Source organism: Sturnus vulgaris, chromosome 20 (assembly GCF_052056855.1).
Source record: "Sturnus vulgaris isolate bStuVul1 chromosome 20, bStuVul1.hap1, whole genome shotgun sequence".
Lineage (NCBI taxonomy): Eukaryota > Metazoa > Chordata > Aves > Passeriformes > Sturnidae > Sturnus > Sturnus vulgaris.
This window is the reverse complement of record NC_142262.1, coordinates 6,964,246-6,983,439: the sequence shown is the minus strand read 5'-3', so window position 1 is coordinate 6,983,439 and position 19,194 is coordinate 6,964,246. Positions and strand designations below refer to the sequence as shown.

Genomic DNA, 19,194 nt, shown 5'->3' with positions numbered 1-19,194 from the left:
AACAGCATCCTGAACCTCCTCAGTGCTCTAGAAACTCAGGGGAGATATCAGGATTACACAACGTGGGTATCAAGCCAAGCACTCCACACTTGTGACAGGCCCAAATAAATCACTTAAAAATCCAAGAGTTTAACAACTTCACAATCAGCTGAGCTGAAGCTGCTTCTCTTCAGCAGGGAAGTTTAAGAACCTACACACTGACTAGGGATTTCGGTCTCTAGTATCTCAATTGTTGCTGAAGAGTATTTGAAAATTAATTGCATTTCATGATTGGCTAAACTCCCTGGAGAAACATTTATTGTAATGTTAACGAGAGATAATTACATAAGTAAATGGTTCACCTGAAAAGTGTTTAACACCTAACTTACTTCATCAGAAAGTCATTCTTTAATGGTATCTATTAAATAAATGATGTCTCACTCTTAATTTCAAAGCAAGTCCTGCAAACAGGTACCACTGAGCTCCACAGACATTAACTGTGCACAATCACCTCTGCCACAGACCCAACTGAGGGAAGGAGAGTTGTCACATTAACTCAGTCATTTCAGGCCTTTCAATCACTGCTTTGGGTTTTCTTTTTTTCCAAGCCACTACAACGTTTTAAATCACCCTCCTCCACAATAGCCTGAATGGTAAATTGCCTTACAGCCCTTTATTTTCTTGATCCATGAAGTGAGTTTTGGCTCCTCTGGGAGAACACGGACCACTCAACCAGCCACTTTGTATTAAAACATATAAAAGGCCTCTGAACCACGTGTGTTTGGGGAACACAGAGAGGATACAGAGCCTGCACCACCACACTGTGATGTCTCACAAAGCAGAAAGCCATTAATATTTCAGGAGCCTCTTGCAAAAGCTCTAAACAAAACGCAGAGAACACTGTCATGACAGATCCTTCTGGTGTCAATGGCCTCTGCAATTTTTTTTTTTCCCAGAACAGCTGAAAAAAAGGAATTTCAGAACGACCCTCGAAGCTGAAAACACACTGGTGACTGGTACACATTTCACAGGATGTCAGCCAAACGCTGTGTCTGTACAGGAAGAGGAAATCCAGCAACGATAACTTGCATTTGTCAACTCCTCTCAGGAAACTCTACAGCCCTCACTTGAGGGGCAGAAGAATTATTACCTCTATTTTATACTGGAGTTACTTCCATATTTCTTTTGTAAAAAAAAAAAAAAAAAATCTAAGTATATATTGTATTTTCGTACCTATGTAATTATTAAAAAGTGGAAAGCACATAGCACTGTCTTCTCATACAACATTAACAACAACAGCAACACCCAGATTCCTGGAGGAAATGTTATCATTTATGAGCCCTAGTAAACAAAGATGAATGCAATTCTAAACAAATAGGACAATACTGGCCAGAACAATGCAGATCAAAGTCCCCAGGCTGAGCTGAACTTGCTGTCAAACAGGATGGAAGCTGCTGGAAATTAAAGTTTTCTTCCCTAAGAAGACAAGAAGATAGGTTCTTGGAGTGTTTTAGGAACTCTCAGAGACCAACAGGAGCAGCAAATTTAGGAAGAACTTAAATGCTACTTTGCTGAAATTCCACTTCCTCTGGGATGAGGGAAGGGGCAATGATTATTCTGCAATTATTTACACTAGTGGGGAGCTGCTCCCTGTGTTTAATCACCAGTAGTAGCTCGAGTCTCCAGGGCAGGGTAGCAAATGTTTACCTCTGCAGCTTGGAATTACAGGAGTTCCCCCTCTGCCCTGGAGGAACGGAGCAGGAACCTGCCCTGGGAGCTGCAGGGAAAAGGATAACTGCAGCAGAGGAAGAAGAAAAAAATTCAAACCTAGAAAGAAGGAGGAAAAAAAAAAACCAAAGTGAACCCAAGAAGTATTTTTAACCCAGAAGGTTCATTTTTATCCTCCACAATTGCACTGTGTCCTGGTCCCCTCCTTGCCTCCTAATGCAGAAATCTCTTGTTTCTCTGCAGCTTTCCTGGTTCACAGAGGTGTGCTCAAGCAGCTTGGAACGAGAGCATTCCTGTATCCATCCTGCTTCCAGGGCTGCAGCTCCTGTCAAACTTGACCCAAGTCACACACGCAGTGGAGTGAGCTCAATTCAGGAAAATGTGCTGGTAATGCACAGCTGAGCTCCAAATTCCTCATAAAAGCCTTAACCCAAAGCTCCCAGAAATGACTGGAAGATGCACACTGATGCCAAGACAGTCTCTGCTTTGGAACAGAGGGATCAGAAAGACAGGGGAGAGAAACAATACCAAGGAGCAAGGAAATGAAAAGATTAAAACCAACTCCTCAAAACTCTGGTGATGCACAGCTTTACTTCCAACACCCCTCGCACTGTCTGAGATCTTTATGTAGGTGCCAAGACGAGCTCCTCTCCTTTGCAGCCCTCCTTGCTCTGCCAGGCCAGTCCCCTTTCTGCCAAAATCCCTCTCAGCCCCAAAGAGAGGCTCACAAACAGGACCTGAACCTTCTGCAGCAGAATGACACCCAAGAGAAAAACCATTAGACAACATAACCATTACAGTCTGGCTAATCCAGACTAGGACACGGTCTGCAAATGTAGGGCAGTAGTGAGATCTAACACCACCATCACCTACACTGCACACAGGCTGGGGGTGTGTTTACACCCCTGAAACTGCTGTGGCACCTCGGGACAAGCTGTAGCAGCACTGCCTGTCTGCTGTCACAACTACGAGCAGCTTTTACACCAGGTCCTCACTCAGGGCATGGCCACTGTCACTGGGTCCCTCCCTGCACAAAGCAACCCAGAGAAGGCAGCCCAGGCCTGGCTTGTTTCTCTAAAGTCCAGCCTGGTGTGAGCACTTCACTTTGCTATCAGCATTAATATTAGAAATTACAAATTCAGGGCTGTATAGAGATTCTCAGCCACTGTCCAGAAGAACCCCGGAGGCAAATCTAACAAGAAATCTACAAATTTAATTTTTAGGTTGTGTATGTTTTGTCTTGGGTTTTGATTTAGTTTTTTTTTTTTCTGTTTTGGTTCTGTTTTTTTCTTCAAATCTAGTCTTACATTCATTATAAGATTTCAGATACTACAGAGAAAATGCTCTTCTGCCATTACCATTTATTTTAGTCATGTGTGCCTTCTCTCAAAGTATTACACCAGCAAAAATGCCATTTCACTGGCACAAAAGTACATGGGAATGCTGGGGACATTTGTTGGCATTTTTATATCAGTCATGTCCTGCTGTTTCAGACAGGATTACATGAGGCCACGGACCTCTCTGTAAAGTCTCAGGTGGTCCCAGTTCACATCCTGCCTGAAAGATGCAGCCTGACTGAGAGGTCACTGCTCCCAGCTTTCCTCCTCTGGAAGCTCTGAATGGCACTGATCTGTCCAGACAGCAGGATGGAGAAAGTTTTCCTAATTCAGGTTAGGAAATGTTAAAAAAAAAAACAACAAAAACCAAAAACTCCCGTATAAAAAAATACATGCATACATATATATATATATATATATATATATATATATATATACACATACATACAGATATATATAAAACCCACCAGCTTCATTTAAAAATTTAAATTAGTGGTTTGAGCTAACACAGATAAAATTATCTGAAGCAAACCAGTGTGTGCTTATCCAACAGACTGTCTGTTCAGTAGACAGCATTGCAAAGCCCAGGAGAAAATATCTAACTATAGATATTGATATTTCTAATTCAATAATGCTTATCTTTTGGGAATATTTTCAGAACTCCTATTTTCTTCTTAAGCTCAGAGAGCCACCCCAACACAAGAGGAAAAGAGCTGTCCATATTAAATCAGCTCTCTAAATTCATTTCACCCTCATAAAATTTTATTGCAAAAGATGATATCAGACACACTTTAAGTAAGAAACCCATGACTCAATTATTTTCTTTTACTGAACTGTGGTATTCCAATTGAAATGAGTCAGTGGTGCATGACAGAATCTACTTATTCCAACAGGATACTCAATAAAAGTCCTACTAATGCACCTTTCCTTTAACATATTACTGATAGAGAAAACCCATGATATGCAGCTCTGACATTGCTCAGGAGTTTTTGCTCTTGGGGCTAGGGAGATGTTTCAAAACAAGCGAGATAAAAACAGAGAGTTAAAGAATAGGATTGTACTAAAATAATTTGGAGTTTGATACCAGCACTCACACAATGGCTTAGGAAATGCTGACATTTCAATGCAAAGCTTCCTGACAGGGAACAGAACCTTCAACTCTCAAGATTTCTTGGGAGGAAAGAAGTGAAACACTGACTTCATGGGAGTTGTAGCTCCTTGTTCCTTGGGGTGCCATGTGTCAAGCAAATCCCTGAAGCAGCAGCTGCAGAGCACCAGCAGCCTGCTTTACATCTCTGCAATGTTTACTGTTCTTCTAGTAAGAGCAGAAGTTAAGACAAATCTGTTTCAATAAATATTTTTTACTGACTGGCAGATGTCATTTAATATTGAAACAGAGCCTCACATGAATCACTGTTGAATATGAAACAATAACAAACACTTTTAGCAGCAATCTTTAAAGTTTTAATCATAATTTTGGGAAAAATTCTCATCAAGTTGTACCAGAAATCCGTGCCAAGGCATGGTTTGGGTTGAAAGGGACCTTAAAGATCATCTGCTTCCAACCTCTTGCCATGGGCAGGGATGCTGACACACTAGATGAGGTCTATCAGCTACTGTGGCTCACCAATGCAGAATATTTCTTTTACCACATTTACCAGTATTTAGAAAAATAACCTCATGAAGGCCAAGCCTTCACACTTCACACACCAAGCTTTTTGCATACACCATGCACCACTTGGCACAAAAAGCAAACATCTCTCAGGACATCTCCACAACCATCAGTCCATCTGCTTTTCCACACCTTCAGCAGCCAGGTGCAAGTTCTGTAAACCTTGAAAAGATGAGAAAGCATTTAAATCTCAAAGAAAAATGCATGGATCACTTTATAAAAACAAAAGGCTGACTGTGAATGTGGGGAAGGAGAAAAGGATGAGGAGAAAGTTTCAGTAAGCTCAGATCTGTCAAGAAGATAGACTTCACATGCCTCAGTGTTTTCTTTATCACCTAAATAAATTGAACCATCAACTGGAAAAAGGGCACATAGCAGACAGCAGTATGTGATTTTAAAGCTGTTAGATTTCCCCTTCTCCATTAGAGCTTGACAACAATGTCAGTCTGAGGGCAAATAAAGAAAGTGACAGGTGGAGAGACTTATTACAGATGCATGGAGTTGGGTTGGTTTGGTTGTGGAGGTTTTTTGTTTTAAGACTTCATATAACTCATTGTGTACCTCAGTGGACAAAATGACAACTGCTCACATCCATAACCCAATGCTCCCTCAGTTTTTGTTGTAGAAATAGGTAGGCAGCACTCAACTCTCCCATTTTGTAGGCATCTGAATGACTTAGCTAGCAAAGTTAAGCTGAATGCTTCCAAATAAATGGAAATGCAGAATGTAAAATACAAACTGTCAGATTACAGGAAACTGAGGATAACACACCAAAATGCACACAGTCATATTCAGCAGTAACCTGATCCCTGCTGGAGCTCCATTTCTGGATTTCAAAGGAGATCACAGGCTGGACAAGAACACAGCCAATTCATTTCAGTCACAACGAATGCATTCTGTACTACCAGTACTTCATAGATAACTGAGTGACTGCAAGAGTTCAGGCTAAAAATAACATGTGTTGGCAACTATCAGAAACCATCAGGACTTTTTTCAATTAGAAGGAAAAAGTCAGACAAACAGTTGTGCCTTGTCTACACTGAAAAACGAAGGGAAAACAGAGAAGCATTACTGTGTGGTGCTGGCCCATCACGGGAAGATAGATTTGCACCAGCTTCAGGCAAAACATTGTTCAGTTTCCACGCAGCAAAAATGGCTTTGTTTGGAGAGAAATGCCACGTGGCAGCTGAGAAGTTCACCAACACTCTATCCTGATGAGGAACAAAAATCAAGGCTTTCAACACGGAGTTCACTTGATAAAATGCACATTTATCACATCTGTGAGCAGCCAAGACAGGAGCTCCACGAGTCCCAACTGTGCTCCTGTCCGTGGCTGTTGGGGAAGAGGTGCTTGCTCAGACTTCCCAGGAGCTGTGCATCCCTTTGCTTGGCACCCCTCCAGTTGTGTCACTCAAAACCTGACAAATAAAGCAATTTAAATGCTTTTTGGCATGTTGTCTTTAAAAAGCAGGCACTTGTTGCATCAGCAGACCATGAAATGTATATCACCAAGTCATACCAATAAAATCCATTTCAAACACAAGTGTTTGTTTACACAAAGCTTTCACCTTTTTAATTAAAACAACCCAAGCACTGGCAAAGGCAAACACTTAATGGCACCACATTTCAGAGGCATTTCCTTAAAAGCCATTCACCAAGATCCAGAATTCTGCATAAAGCCTTGAACTTACATTTACATTTCCTTGAGTTAGTTATCCCTTTTTCCCCAAATTACTTGGCAATGAATATGCATTAGACATGACCTTGAAATTAACTCAGTATTTAGGCAGTTCATGAAATGTTTTAAATACACAGCCCATTCTTCCAAGTTGAAATGACATATTTGCAATTTGACACCGTTATTTTATGTAAACTGTGCCTAAAGCACATTTTCCTGTTTTCAAACATGGATCACCCCGACTGAGACAACTCTCATCCCTCTCTGGGCTGGTTTTTGCTCCACAAACTATTTAGTTGTCATTAATCCTTCCCTACAGCACCTGTGTAAGTGCTGAGTCTATGAAAACACGATCATATGGAAATCATTATTTTCCAGTAACGTGGGTTGAGCCTGTTGCAGGGAAAACACTGGAGCTCACTGCATCCAGACAGCTGCACACTGCTGAAGGTCTGTACCTGCTGCAGTTGTCAGCACAATAAATCAACATATGCCTAAATGTGAGCAGGTAAATATTTTACTACTAATTACTTCACAAAAACATCCATCCCCAGATTTATCTATTATGGTCATTTATTCAGCTTATAGCCAGGTAAGTTTTCTCTCATATATTAATTTCCATTATCCCATCTCTTATGGATGGGGTAGAAGATGCCTCTTTATCCCAGTGTTAGTGTTTATAGCCTCAGAGAGGTAGAGCCCAAGTGCAGTTAACACACATCAGGTTTGGTACAGCAAATTAAAGTCTGAATAACACCCTGATATCATGTGCTCTAAAAATTTAAGTTCCAGTTTCCAGCAAAGGTTTTTCCACCCTGTACTTCTCTCACCACTGATTCAAGCACTAACAAAGCCTACCCAGGGCTTACAACTGTAGAAACACCAGGGAAGGCTGGGAACAGGGCTGGGCTGTTTGAAAACTTGTGTTACTCACTCTGCTAGTTCCCTAAAACAAAACATCCCACATGCAAGAATTCATAATGGCCAATTCAGAAAAATATTATTTCCATACAAGCCATTCCACAGCTCAGGCTTTCAGCTGCAGATTGTTATGAGCATTTTTAGCCAGCTAAGCCTCAACATCTTGTCTCACACGAGGTGCTTTGGAGACACAGCACAGTAGCCTTTCCTCTCCTGGCCATGCCAAGACCCTCATGATTTAACAGACAGCTCATAGATCAGCTGCAGCCCCACACTCACAACACTTTAAAGACAGAACATGAGCTGTTTGAAGGGTTGTATTTACACAGGACCAAAACCAGACAACTAAAGCTCCACAAGACCAAAGCTCTACAGTGCTCTCACCCAGCCCAATCTACATGGGAAATGAAACAGCATCTGCTTCTTCTCAGGTTAAACACCAACCACATTTGCAGCAGCCTCTTTGGAAAGGCTTTCATTTGTGAACAGACATTTTCTGCTGTGAGTTTGAAACAAAACACAGTGATTATCTAACAAGCATGAACCTGCATCCATAACAAATGTGCCAGCACAAAGATAAAAGCCAAGCCTTACTGGTTGATTCTGAAGAATCAATGTCAACCATTCAATCGATTTTCTTTTCCACTCAGCACTCCAATCAGACTTCATGTGTGCCTGCTGTGGCCCAGGGGACTCTTTCAACACTCCACACACAGCCACACCTCTGGATGAAAGTTCTGCACACTCTGGTGTCCAAAGCAGCTCCCCTGCACGTTGACACCAGCTCTCCTCCAAGGGGAAATCAGGCAAACCCCAGGCTATGCCACAGCTTCTCACTTCCCACTTTGACTAATCAATGCACTGATAAATCTGATGGCACTCTCATATTTTAAATGTGCAAACAATATTTTTTTTGTTGCTGTAAATCTGCACAGTTGTCCTCAGGCATCTGCTGTTTGTATTTCTGCTATGACAGTAACTAACAGTCAAGTGCCATCAATGAAAACTCACGGTCTATTGAAAACTTAAGAGGAGAAAAAAAAAAAATCACTTCTGAGCACACTGGGTGTGGACTGACAGCTTCTTTTTGAGCTGGGGTGACATGCTGAAAACAAAGGATAACAAATAATACTGACTTTAATTCATTTTTTTGCAGATATTTGTAGAATCTTAGAATGGCCTGAGTTGGAAAAGACCTTAGAGATCATCCAGTTCCAACCTCCAAGTTCTGGTTCCAAGTTCATCCAGAATAGTTTCAAGTAACTAATTGTCTTTTCATATGGCCATGACTCCATATTAATCAAAACAAATTTTAGGCATACAATGATAAAAAGCCATCCCACCTTAATTTCTTAGCTGCACTTAACAGTGCCATCAGCCTTAGGAAGGCAGTATATGCTCTGCTGAAATAGATTTGCCATTTTGATCAACAGATAGTTAGAGATGGTATGAGATTTTTCTTGTTTGACCACAAATTCAATGCAAGTTTCTTCTCTACCACTGTTCTGAAAATTTCATTCAATTAAACATCTCTGACTTCTAACAAGAGGTAAGAATCAGGCCAGTATTGAGCATTTCAGTGATCTGGGTCTTTTATTGCCATCACTGCACTTTAGTGCTTAAAACTGCTTAAAATATGTCTTTCAAATAAAACCTAGAACTTTCCTTGTTGTAACAATCACCTCCTAAACCTGAATGAGCACTACAGCAGGGTGAGGGTCTGTGAGTCAGAAGCCAGCCTGCACCAGAGCCAGGGAGAGAAGGAATTGTTGGTATTCATTTCAAGGGAACATTCATTCCAACTGATATTTCGAATGTCAAGCTGGTATTAACTGCATCAAGCACTGATCAAAATACACAAGAGATTGCTGAGAAAATCATCACAAGCATCTAAATTGGCTGTCATCACTGGGAGGAGTTTGGGAAGGTACAAGCCTTTAGCATGTCCCTATGCACCCTTCTGCTGAGGTTCTGTATTTTTGATGCCCTGATATAAAAGACAAACTCTCTCAATAAATTAATTAGAGGGGGGAAAAGGTAGCTAAGAAATAGCATTTGCTCCACAGCCTGCTGGCATGTGACCACCCATTAATTTAGGACACTGGAGGGGAATTGCTGGCTGGCTCTGTGCACACACAGCTTTCAGCAACAGCTCTGTACCTGATTTTAAAGTGATGTGCTGAATATTACAGAAAGTTTATAGCGTACATAAATTCTTTATGAGATAGAAACTGCTGTGATTTACTCCTTCTTATAATTCACTATTTCACCAAAGTCCAGTTTAAAGTGGAAACTGATACAATATTAAAAATCAATGACAATTAGACTAAAAAACATCTTTGCTAAAGTGATGTAGGTGACTCTTGGGCAAAGGGACCAGGTAACTTCTCACCATTTCTTTCAGCCTATTTCCGCTGCTTTCAAAAAGATTTATGAAGTTTTTAAAAGCAGAAAGTTAATGTAAGGAACAAAACCTCTCCTCAGCATCCTCTGAAAGTGAAAATGGCTCTTCGTGTCCAGACAAGCAGGTTCTCATGAGTCTTAACACAGCAGTTAAAGATATTATTGCCTCTTTATTTTGCTTCCCTCTCAGAAATTACAGCTCCTTTAACAGGGACCACAGAAGGGCTGTGTCCCTACCCAGGCTCAGCCGGGTGCATTAACACAGTCCTCAGTGACAGCTCATGCTAAAATGCCACACAATAAGTGTGATTAACTGATGTCCTGACACATCCCCTCCTGCCACGCTGTCACAGGGGCAGGGACATGCAGCAAGCAGCCAGGCAGGGATGCTGGAACACACTGCAGGAAGATTTTCCTGAGGATACTGGTCAGAGCCCTTGGAACAAGAGGGATGAGTGTTTCAGCTGCTCCTAAAAGATGGCAAAAGCCTTTTCTGGAGGAAGAATAGATCTAAAGACAATAAAATGCTGGAATTCCAACAGAATTTTCCTTAAAATAAAGCCACACGATGGAAAAATTAGTAGACAATATATAAACTTACAAAATGAGAAAAAATGGTAAATGGGAAACTCTAAGCTCTGAGGTTCTTAGGATCATAGAATAAATGGAATTGGGAAGGATCCACAGAATCATCAAGTCCTAGATTTTCTAGAACAATTACTAACTTTAATATTGCCTCCCATGCCACAAAAAACTGTAAGGAACATACATGTAAGCAACATATAACCATCAACGTAATACTTTTATTAAATTAAAAATTAAAGAACTATCTTCCACGTTGAAAAAATTCTGCACCCTCTCCTCTTTCACAGAGTTTTGGATTTTTGAAATAGCAAACCTTGCCAGACTAAAACTAATTCCGAAAACGTCATAGCAGTACACAAAGCTTTTTGCTCTGCAAAATATTGATATCACACCTCTAGAGCAGTTATCCATATGTGAATTCCCTGCCAGACTGATATCCAGAAGTACTCAAGAAGTAGGAACGCAGCAAGCAAACCACAGGTCCAGCCCCACTTCAACACGAAGGAAAAACTCTTTTTTGCCCCAACACATTTGGGGCACAGATTGGGCCCTTGCCAGCCCCCCTCTCTCAACCTGGAGCCTTTCAACACACGGCCTTTGAAGAACCATAAAATCTAAAATGTTATTTTCAGCACATGTGTTCCGTGGTGAGAGCATATTGTGAAGGCAGCTCTTCCTGTTCACACTCCAGCACTTTATATTTCCAACTTCCTGTAACTATTCACACTTCCTAATAACAGCTGGCAGTGGATGTGCACTCAGTGAAGTTCACACAGACTCAAAAAGTACCAATAATAATAACCAGCTTACACTTTCCTGGTAAGATGACATTTACAGGTAATGATGTAGTAGACCACTGGTAAGCCTCAGGTTTAGAAGTATTGACTCATCGTGCTTTCCTAAGGGTATTACCAAACATTGTATATAATACAATAATAACATAATCTATGATACATCTCATTTGCTTTCTCCAAAAGTATTACCAAATCTGAAACCTAAAAACACCTGGGTTTCTTTTTATTGTTTTTATGTTCTGTGTTATTTGGGCTTTTTCTTTTCTTTGTTTAGTTTTGTGCTTTGTTTTGTTGAGGTGGCTTTTTTATTTTTTTATGTAAACAACAGGGCTAGTTTCTACAACTTGTATAAGTTATATCAACTTATTGATCTAAGGGTTATCATCAGTAAAACCAAAGCAGAATTAGGGCAGCAGTTTGTTATTTTAAGAGTCCTGATGGTTTAAAAAGAGCACAAAAGGTTTCTAAAAACAATTTCCAAAGCCTCAACCCAGGCAGTAGGGTGTAAAGACCACCCAACTCAAACACATCAAATGTATAATCTAACAGACCATGCAGGCCAATATTATGGGCCCTGGAAGAGCAAACAGCAACCCTGAAAAATTGTTAGGTACACATCTGGTTTTTGGTTTTCTTCCCACAAACACTCAGTCTGCACCTCTGAGATCAGACATGGCCTGTGTGCTCTGCCAGCAGTAAGACACTGTCCACTGATAAGGAGATAAGGATTTCTCTCTGCTGCCACGGATGCTCCGACGTGTGTTTCTGAGCTGTTGGTTTTGAGTAAGAATTCACACATGCAATTTTGAGGTAAATAAGACTTTAAATAAGCACACCTATAGTCTCGGTATTTTTACTTCTTCTTCACCCACATTTCTGTCACTCTCCTAAACTGAGTTCCTATTTAAGGTCAAGAAAGCACCAGACAAGGTACAATGTAGACACAAGAATGTCCTCGATTTCAGTTACAGCCAAAGTGTTGAACCAGCTCCATTTTCATCCCCATTTACAATGTCCTTCATTCAAGGCCTCTGGTCCTTCTATGCCTAAATAGCACCAGAATGGTTGCAAGACAAAGCTTGGGTGAGCACAATCCAGGAGTCCCTACATGACAGCCCACGTGGATGCAGCTCCAGCACGACTTACAGGGTACTAATCATTCAGGAATTTCCCACAGTTCCTCTCCTCGTGCAAAAGGAAAGAAAAGATTTTTGCCTTTTATGCTGCAAAGGCATAACCATAAAGCTTATCTTGATGCACTGCAAAAGAGGACAGGATGTGCTCCCAGGTATCTTACCCAGATCTCAAGTGAGGGTACAGACAGTCAGGACATGGAATCCTAAAGGTCCCTTCCAAGGCTGCTGCTCATATTAAAGATGGGCACACTCAAGAGAAATGTCTTGAGTAGCAATGACTTGGGTTTTGCACAACAAGTCTGTGTCCCAAAGAGTTTATCACCTAAATCAGAGTATTTTCAATGCCACTTGTGAACACGTGTACTCTGAATGCACCAGACTGAAGAGACTCTCTGTTTTATATAAAATGCATTAATTTATCTCCACCTGAACGTTTGCTTTCCTGCAGAGTTATTAAACTGTCTGATTTTCAGGTGAATGCACAGTGAACAAAGGGCTGCTCCACTTTCACTTATCTAAATTCTGCCAGATCAATAAACACCCAAGCAGTGGAAACAATCTTTACAATTCACAATTAAGGCATCAAGTCTGACTGAAACCAACCATGCTGCCAGCAGCTGAACGGAGGAACCAAACCAAAACAAAACTAGCCCAGAGCACTCTGTACCTACAGCCCCAATGACTGAGCACTTGCTTTCAGTTTCTTCCACCTCAAGCTCTACCCACATGTAGATACACATTAAAGACAGAGGTACCTGCAGAAATAACATGCTAGACAGAGCCAAGAAAAGCTGCAAAACCAATCCTCAGCTGAGGTTTGACAGAGCCTACCCAAACGAAATCCACTTCCCATCCAGCCCCCACAGAGCACATCACCCCAAGCTGATCCCAGCCTCCAGGAACCCCAGGAATGAGGCTGTCTCACCCCTTTGCTCCTGGGAATATCCTCATCTCATCCTGCTACAGGATCAGAAAGCAGCCACATGCAGGAACATCTAATCCAGCAACCCGGGGAGAACACAACAGCAGCCATGGAGTATTTTGTTACTTGCTCGAGTTCTACAAATGGAATAGCAGATCCCCAGACAAGGAGCACGACATCCATAATTAAACAGCAAACTTTGGCCTCTACCAGCAACTTGTCTCCAGGAATATCCAACTGCTACCAAAGGACACAAATCATGGAAGCTCAGCCTCTTCTGCTAACAAACAGTGACAAAGGTGTGAGAGAGCATCACCAGCTCTATTTTTCCTACGTTTTCTTTTGCTGCACGTCTAAAGTAAACATAAAGGCTTCCTGATAGACAGAGGTCTGAAGTATCTAAAAAATGTCATGCAAGTAACACCAAGAGTTTAGAAATTCACACTAATACAGAAATTGGAACATTTCCTTACAAATATAACCAAAACTTTCTGAGAGATCCCCAGCACCAGATTGCCTGTCCCCAGGGAACAGCAAAGTATGCAGATAATTAAGCTTACTTGAGTTTACAACTTGTAACCTTCGTGTCATTTTATGGAAACAAACTGTATTTAAGGGGAAAAAAAAAAAGGAAGAAAATATTTACATTTTGACAACATACAACTTGTTCACATGAGCGACCACCAAATAAGTTCCCATATGTTATCAGGAGCAGGTTTACAGTCTGATGTGACCCAGTGTACACATCCTAGACTTCCAAAGGATGGCTCACATCCCACTGTCAGCACTCAGCAGCCCCCAAATCCGTCTTTCACTTATGGTTATTCAGCTCCTCTGCAACTGTTTTCACTGAAGTATTTTTAGCATCCATCTTCAAAACATAAGTTTTGCCCTCTGGAAAGAAGCTAATTGCACCACCAGCTTTGTTCCACGCTGTCCCATTTCCGTCCTCTTTCCCAATCTCCTCCTGTTTCTTGAAGTGTGTCTTCCTCTATTTTTCCTAACACTTGACATCCTTATTTCTACAGTCATGCTTATCCAAGTTATCACCTTCACCTTCCTCTATCCAATATCCTCACTCTCTCAACCTCACCTCCTTGTTTTCCTTCTCACTTTTAACCGACTCTTTCTCCATCACTAGTGTCATTCCACCTCTACAATCAGCTCCTGTTCCCTCTTTTGCCCTACAGCAACATTCCCAGCAGAATGTTCCCTTCAATGCCCATTTCCCCCATAAAACTTGTAGACTACACCAGAAACTACACAACCTACGAGACTGTGGTTTGCCAGTTCCCTAAAGATCATGACAGGATCTTCACGATGACAATAAAACCTGGAAGCCCTCACTCTGCCATGGTATTTCAAACAGCCTGAAGGGGTGGCAGGTAGCCTACAATCCCAGCAGCAAGCACACAGGTTGTATGGATCCATTCCTCAAAGCTCTTTTTATTACAGGTATCACAGCGTGGACGCAGAGAAGTCCACCGCCAACCTTATGAAAATGAAAATTAAAAGCACAGAGCACACGTCTCACTTTGGGTGGGGGCATCAACACAAGCCAGAGATATGAGTATTTGTAGGGTTTTTGTAGGACAACTCCCTAAAATGATAAGGGCAAACGGCTCAACACATGTATTTTGTTCACAAAGAACAGTTCCAAAATTTTCTCTTTTAAGGACAGGGAACACATGACCTATTTCCAACCATACCCATCCACCATCAGCCCACCTCACAAAGATAATGCTCATTCCCAATCCGTTATCCCTATTGCACAAGAGGATGGGAACATCATCACCACAACCTCCAACTCCAACAAATGATCACAGGGCAACTTCACACAGCTCCCACAGGTTGTGTTTCCTTGGGACAACGCAGTGAAGCAGAATTTTTTGGTTAGGAAAGACACATTCCACCAACAAGTGTTCCCTAAGGGAGCAGCTCCAGTGATGGAGGTGACACACACACACACCAATGGTGTGCCCTGCACACCCGAGCAGTGTCAACAGGGGAAACGCTCCTCCGGATTTCTGAGCCTTCCAAGGGGGACATTCCACACACCTGTGTCATTCCCAAAGACACCTGCCCTAAGAGGGACCTGCTTGAACACTCCATCACCAACCACGGAGGCTGCGACTCTGGGGACCTCTTGTCACCTCACACCTCCCTCCACGGGTGCCAAGGAACCCCTGGGACCCCGCAGGGGTGGCGGACAGGAGTGACAGCTCTGGGTGGCAGCTCACCAAAACCTCAGCCCCCCCAAGCAGCTGGGGACCCCTCACATCCCGCGGGACAGCCGCCCAGCCTCGGGCGGGGGTGTCACCACAGGGCTCGGCGCTCCACCAACACCACGGGGGAGGGACCAGGGGTGTCACTCGCGGGGCCCCTCACCCGCCACCGAACGGATCGGGGGTGTCGCCCGGGGGTGCCCTCACATCCCGGGGCACGGACCCCCACCCCAGGCGGAGGTGTCACCCGAGAGGGAGGGACCAGGGGGCGAGGGGCCGGCGGTGTCACCCGAGGGTCCGGGGGTCCCCTCACCCCCGGGGGAGGCGCGGCGGCCCCGGTGCATCACGGGGGCTGCGGGGCGGGGGGGGGGGGGGGGTCGCTCATCCCCCGCCCCTCCCTCTCCCCCCGCCGCCCCCGGCCCGCGCCGGCCGAGGCCGGTTCCAGCCGGTGCCCGCGCGTCCCCCCGCGCGCCCCCGCGCGCGCCGCACGCTGACGTCAGGCGCGTGTTGGCGCGCGGGCGGGCGGGCGGCGGCGGGGAAGCTCCCGGCTCTACGTACGTGTAGTGCTGCGGCTTCTCGGGCTGCGCCTGCAGCGCGCTGGCGGCGCTCGCCGGCCCGGCCGCGGCGGGGCCGCCCGCCACCGGGCCCTTGGACATGCCTCCCGCCTTCCGCCGCCGCCGCCGCCGAGGAGACCTTTATTATTCACTCTGCGCGGTCCGCACGGAGGGCGCCGCGCGCAGGCGCCGCCGCCGCCATTGCCGCCCCGGTGGCGCGCGGGGCGGGGTGGGACTTGTAGTCCCGTCGCGCGCGCGCCGCCCGCCAGCCCGGGACGCGGCGGGCGGTGGCTTCCGGCCGGCGGGACTACAACTCCCAGAGGCGCCCCGCAGCGGCGTGGCCTCCGCGCTTCCTGCCGCGCGGGGCGCGACGGGAGGTGTAGTGCGCGGGGCGGTGAGAGCGGCGCGCCGGGGCGCCCCCCGGTGGTGGGGCGGGATTGGGACCGGGGGAGCCCCGAGCCCAGGGGCGGCACCGACCGTCGGGGGAAATCGAACCCCTGGGGCGACACGGAGCCCCCAGGGGACACCAAGCCCCTGAGGATGGAGAGCGAGCCGCAGTATGACACCGAGCCCCTGGGGGACACCGAGCCCTGACGGGATAGCAGGCCCGGGGGCGGCCCAGCCCGCTCGGCCCTGCCCCGCCAGGCCGGCTGGGACGGGAGCGGAGGAGGCCGGTACGGGGGGCTGGTGAGGAGGGGCCGGGAGTTATTTGTGTCAGGCGGCCTCACTTCCTTCCTCCCCCCTCTTCCTCTGCCTCAGGGGCTGAGCGTGGACGCGGGAGCGCGGCCAGAGGGTTATTTTAGTGCTGGCATCGCTCATCGCTCCACGGCCCTCCCCACCCACGGGACAACGCCGTGCAGGAAATGCCCGGGAATAGCACTGCGGCCCGAGGAGGAGGAGGAGGAGGAGGAGGGAGGGAGGGAGGGAGGAAGGCCCAGCAAGCGCATGGAGAACCTACCTCGAAGCAGGTGACACCAATGGCACCTGGCTGCTGGGACATCGGAGCACGGGCTCCCCGTCCTCCCTTGGGAGAAACCCCCCCACCGAAGCAGCCGTGACCAAGGAATCGGCCGAATTCCCATGTGGAGCGCTTCCTCTGCCAATTAACTTCTCTCCCAGGGGAGGAAATGATACGAGTTTCTTTTAATAGGACTTTGATCTCTTGGGCTCCGCACAGAAACGCTCCTGGCGCTGGGATCTCCAGCGGTGTGGGAAAGGGCACACGGCATTTATCAGGCAAACACCTTTTTTGCCTCTGCCAGCCCACATGGGGTGAGCAGTGTTAATAATAAACTTTAGGCCTGTTCTCTGCAGCTGGTTTGGGGAGACAAATCACTTTTAAAACTCCTATTTATACTGATTTAGTATCTATTGCAGGCAGGCTTGTCCTGAGGTGATTTAGTACCTTATTCTCAGGCATTTACAGGAGTAAGTCACAGGATATCCATACCTTCTTATTCATCTAATCGCCCTCCATGGGAGGCTGGAGCACTGGAATTATGCAGCTCCTGGTCAAGCAGGGCTTTTCCTCAGTCAATGTGTGTGCAGGTGTTTCAGTGAGTGCACACACCTGTACACCCAAACCAGAGCCACTGTCAGCCACGAACCTGCTGGAAAACCCACTCAGCTATTGAGGAATCACACTGAAAACAGCACCAACCTGTGCTTTGTCCGAACGGATTTGGACGTCACAGGCTCCAGTCCCTTGTGGCTGATGTTTACAACCTGGTGCTGACACTGTTTCCTCTTCCATTGTTTCACACCTGGACACGTGCCCTGCCAAGCGATGGGGAAACACTGAGGACACTCCAGGTGATGTGTCCAGGGTGCATTTATTCCCACCTTTGCTAACGTGTGCCCTCCTCAGCTTCTGTCCCTCAGCCTGCTCCACCCCAGGGGACACCTGGCTTTTCTCTACCAGAGCAAAAAATCTAAATTGTCTCCGAAAGGAGAAATCCAAGTAGCCACTGCTATGAAAACTGGAGAAAGAAATTATTAAGGAGACTATGAACTCCTGGTAACAAAGTTTTACCTGGCCTCCTAGCATTGGTGATAGTGCAGTGAGATCTCAAAAGTAACAAATTAAATATGTTAACTCTGTTACCACTAGAACCTGTTCCTAGTTCATTTTCCCTAGTTTCAACAACTCAGACGAAGGAGGAATTCTTCCCTTTCCACCTTCCAAAACACCACAGTGAGTGTTTACCTACACCTCCCAAGCCACCACATGGATACACAGTTTTTTGCCTCTGATAAATAATTAACGTTTTCCTTTAGAAGAGAGAAAATGAACCTGAAAATGAGGACGAGAAGCAGGGGAGATGACATCCTACAGGCAGCAACGGCCTAGGCACACGTGACAGCCCTGTCACACCACGGTGCCACGTTTGCTTGAGTGGACAGTGGAGCAGGACACGCTCCCAACACATTCCCGACGTGCCAAGCTCCAATCCTGGCTCTTCCTACCAGGCCAGCGCTGACCCCAGAGGCCAAGGATGCAGAGCCTCAAGCAGAGAGTGGGTGATTCCAGCTGGGCTCCACTTTGGGAAGCTCACAGACGCCTTTAGGAACGTCTGTTTGTGTTCCCTGCAAATCCTACGTGCTACAGCTCCGGGGCATTTGGGACCTGTTCTTCTTGATCCTGGGAGCCTTCCCGTGGGTGTAGGGATCTGCCTCCACAGTCAGTGCAAATACAGTAAAATAACGATATAAATCAAGGTATAACTTAAGGCAGCAGTTTTTCCCAAAAGACAAGTTTTTTTATTGAATTATTATTTATCTTAGGAAGATTAATGCTAAGATGGCACCGATAGGGAGCACAGATTCTGGATTTCTACTTGGAATGAAAGTTTATGATTCGCTTTGGGGATGAAGGTGACCCACAGAGTGTGATTTGGGGAATGGCAGCATAGAGGGGCTGAGCCCCAGCTCCTGAACGCTCCCTGCCCAGGGCCAAAGGTCAGGCTCTGACTTGGGACAGTCACACCCCAGCCCTGCTGCCCACTGCCAACCCAAGTCCCGTGACAACCCTTCCTTGGCAGCTGGAATGACAAGCCCGGGCAAGAAGTGCCAGAGGAGCTGCCAGGCCCCCTTCCCTTGCGAGGGCCTCCTCTCGCCCCCAGTGACACCCCCGAGCGCGGGTGTCGAGCGGCCGCACACCGGCGGCTCCCGGGGGAGAGGGGGCGGAGGGGACCCCGCGGCCCGGCCCTCGCGGCTCGCAGCCTCTGCCTGGCGCCTCTGCTCCGCAGGCCGGGGCCGGC

General features: G+C 45.8%; 1 protein-coding gene across 6 annotated transcripts in view; it reads right to left on the bottom strand.

The window, feature by feature from the left end:
* The window catches only part of UNK (unk zinc finger), a 45,309-nt gene extending 29,216 nt beyond the window's left edge, over positions 1-16,093 (bottom strand). For 4 of the 6 annotated variants that reach the window (XM_014889138.2, XM_088176486.1, XM_014889139.2 and 1 more), the window contains exon 1: positions 15,939-16,093. In XM_014889138.2, coding sequence (XP_014744624.1) covers positions 15,939-16,036 — 98 coding nt within the window. In that variant the 5' untranslated portion in view covers positions 16,037-16,093. The remainder of the gene's footprint in view (positions 1-15,938) is intronic. The other 2 variants (XM_014889137.2, XM_014889142.2) reach the window with 1 other exon arrangement.
* Between the last annotated feature and the right edge of the window lie 3,101 nt (positions 16,094-19,194).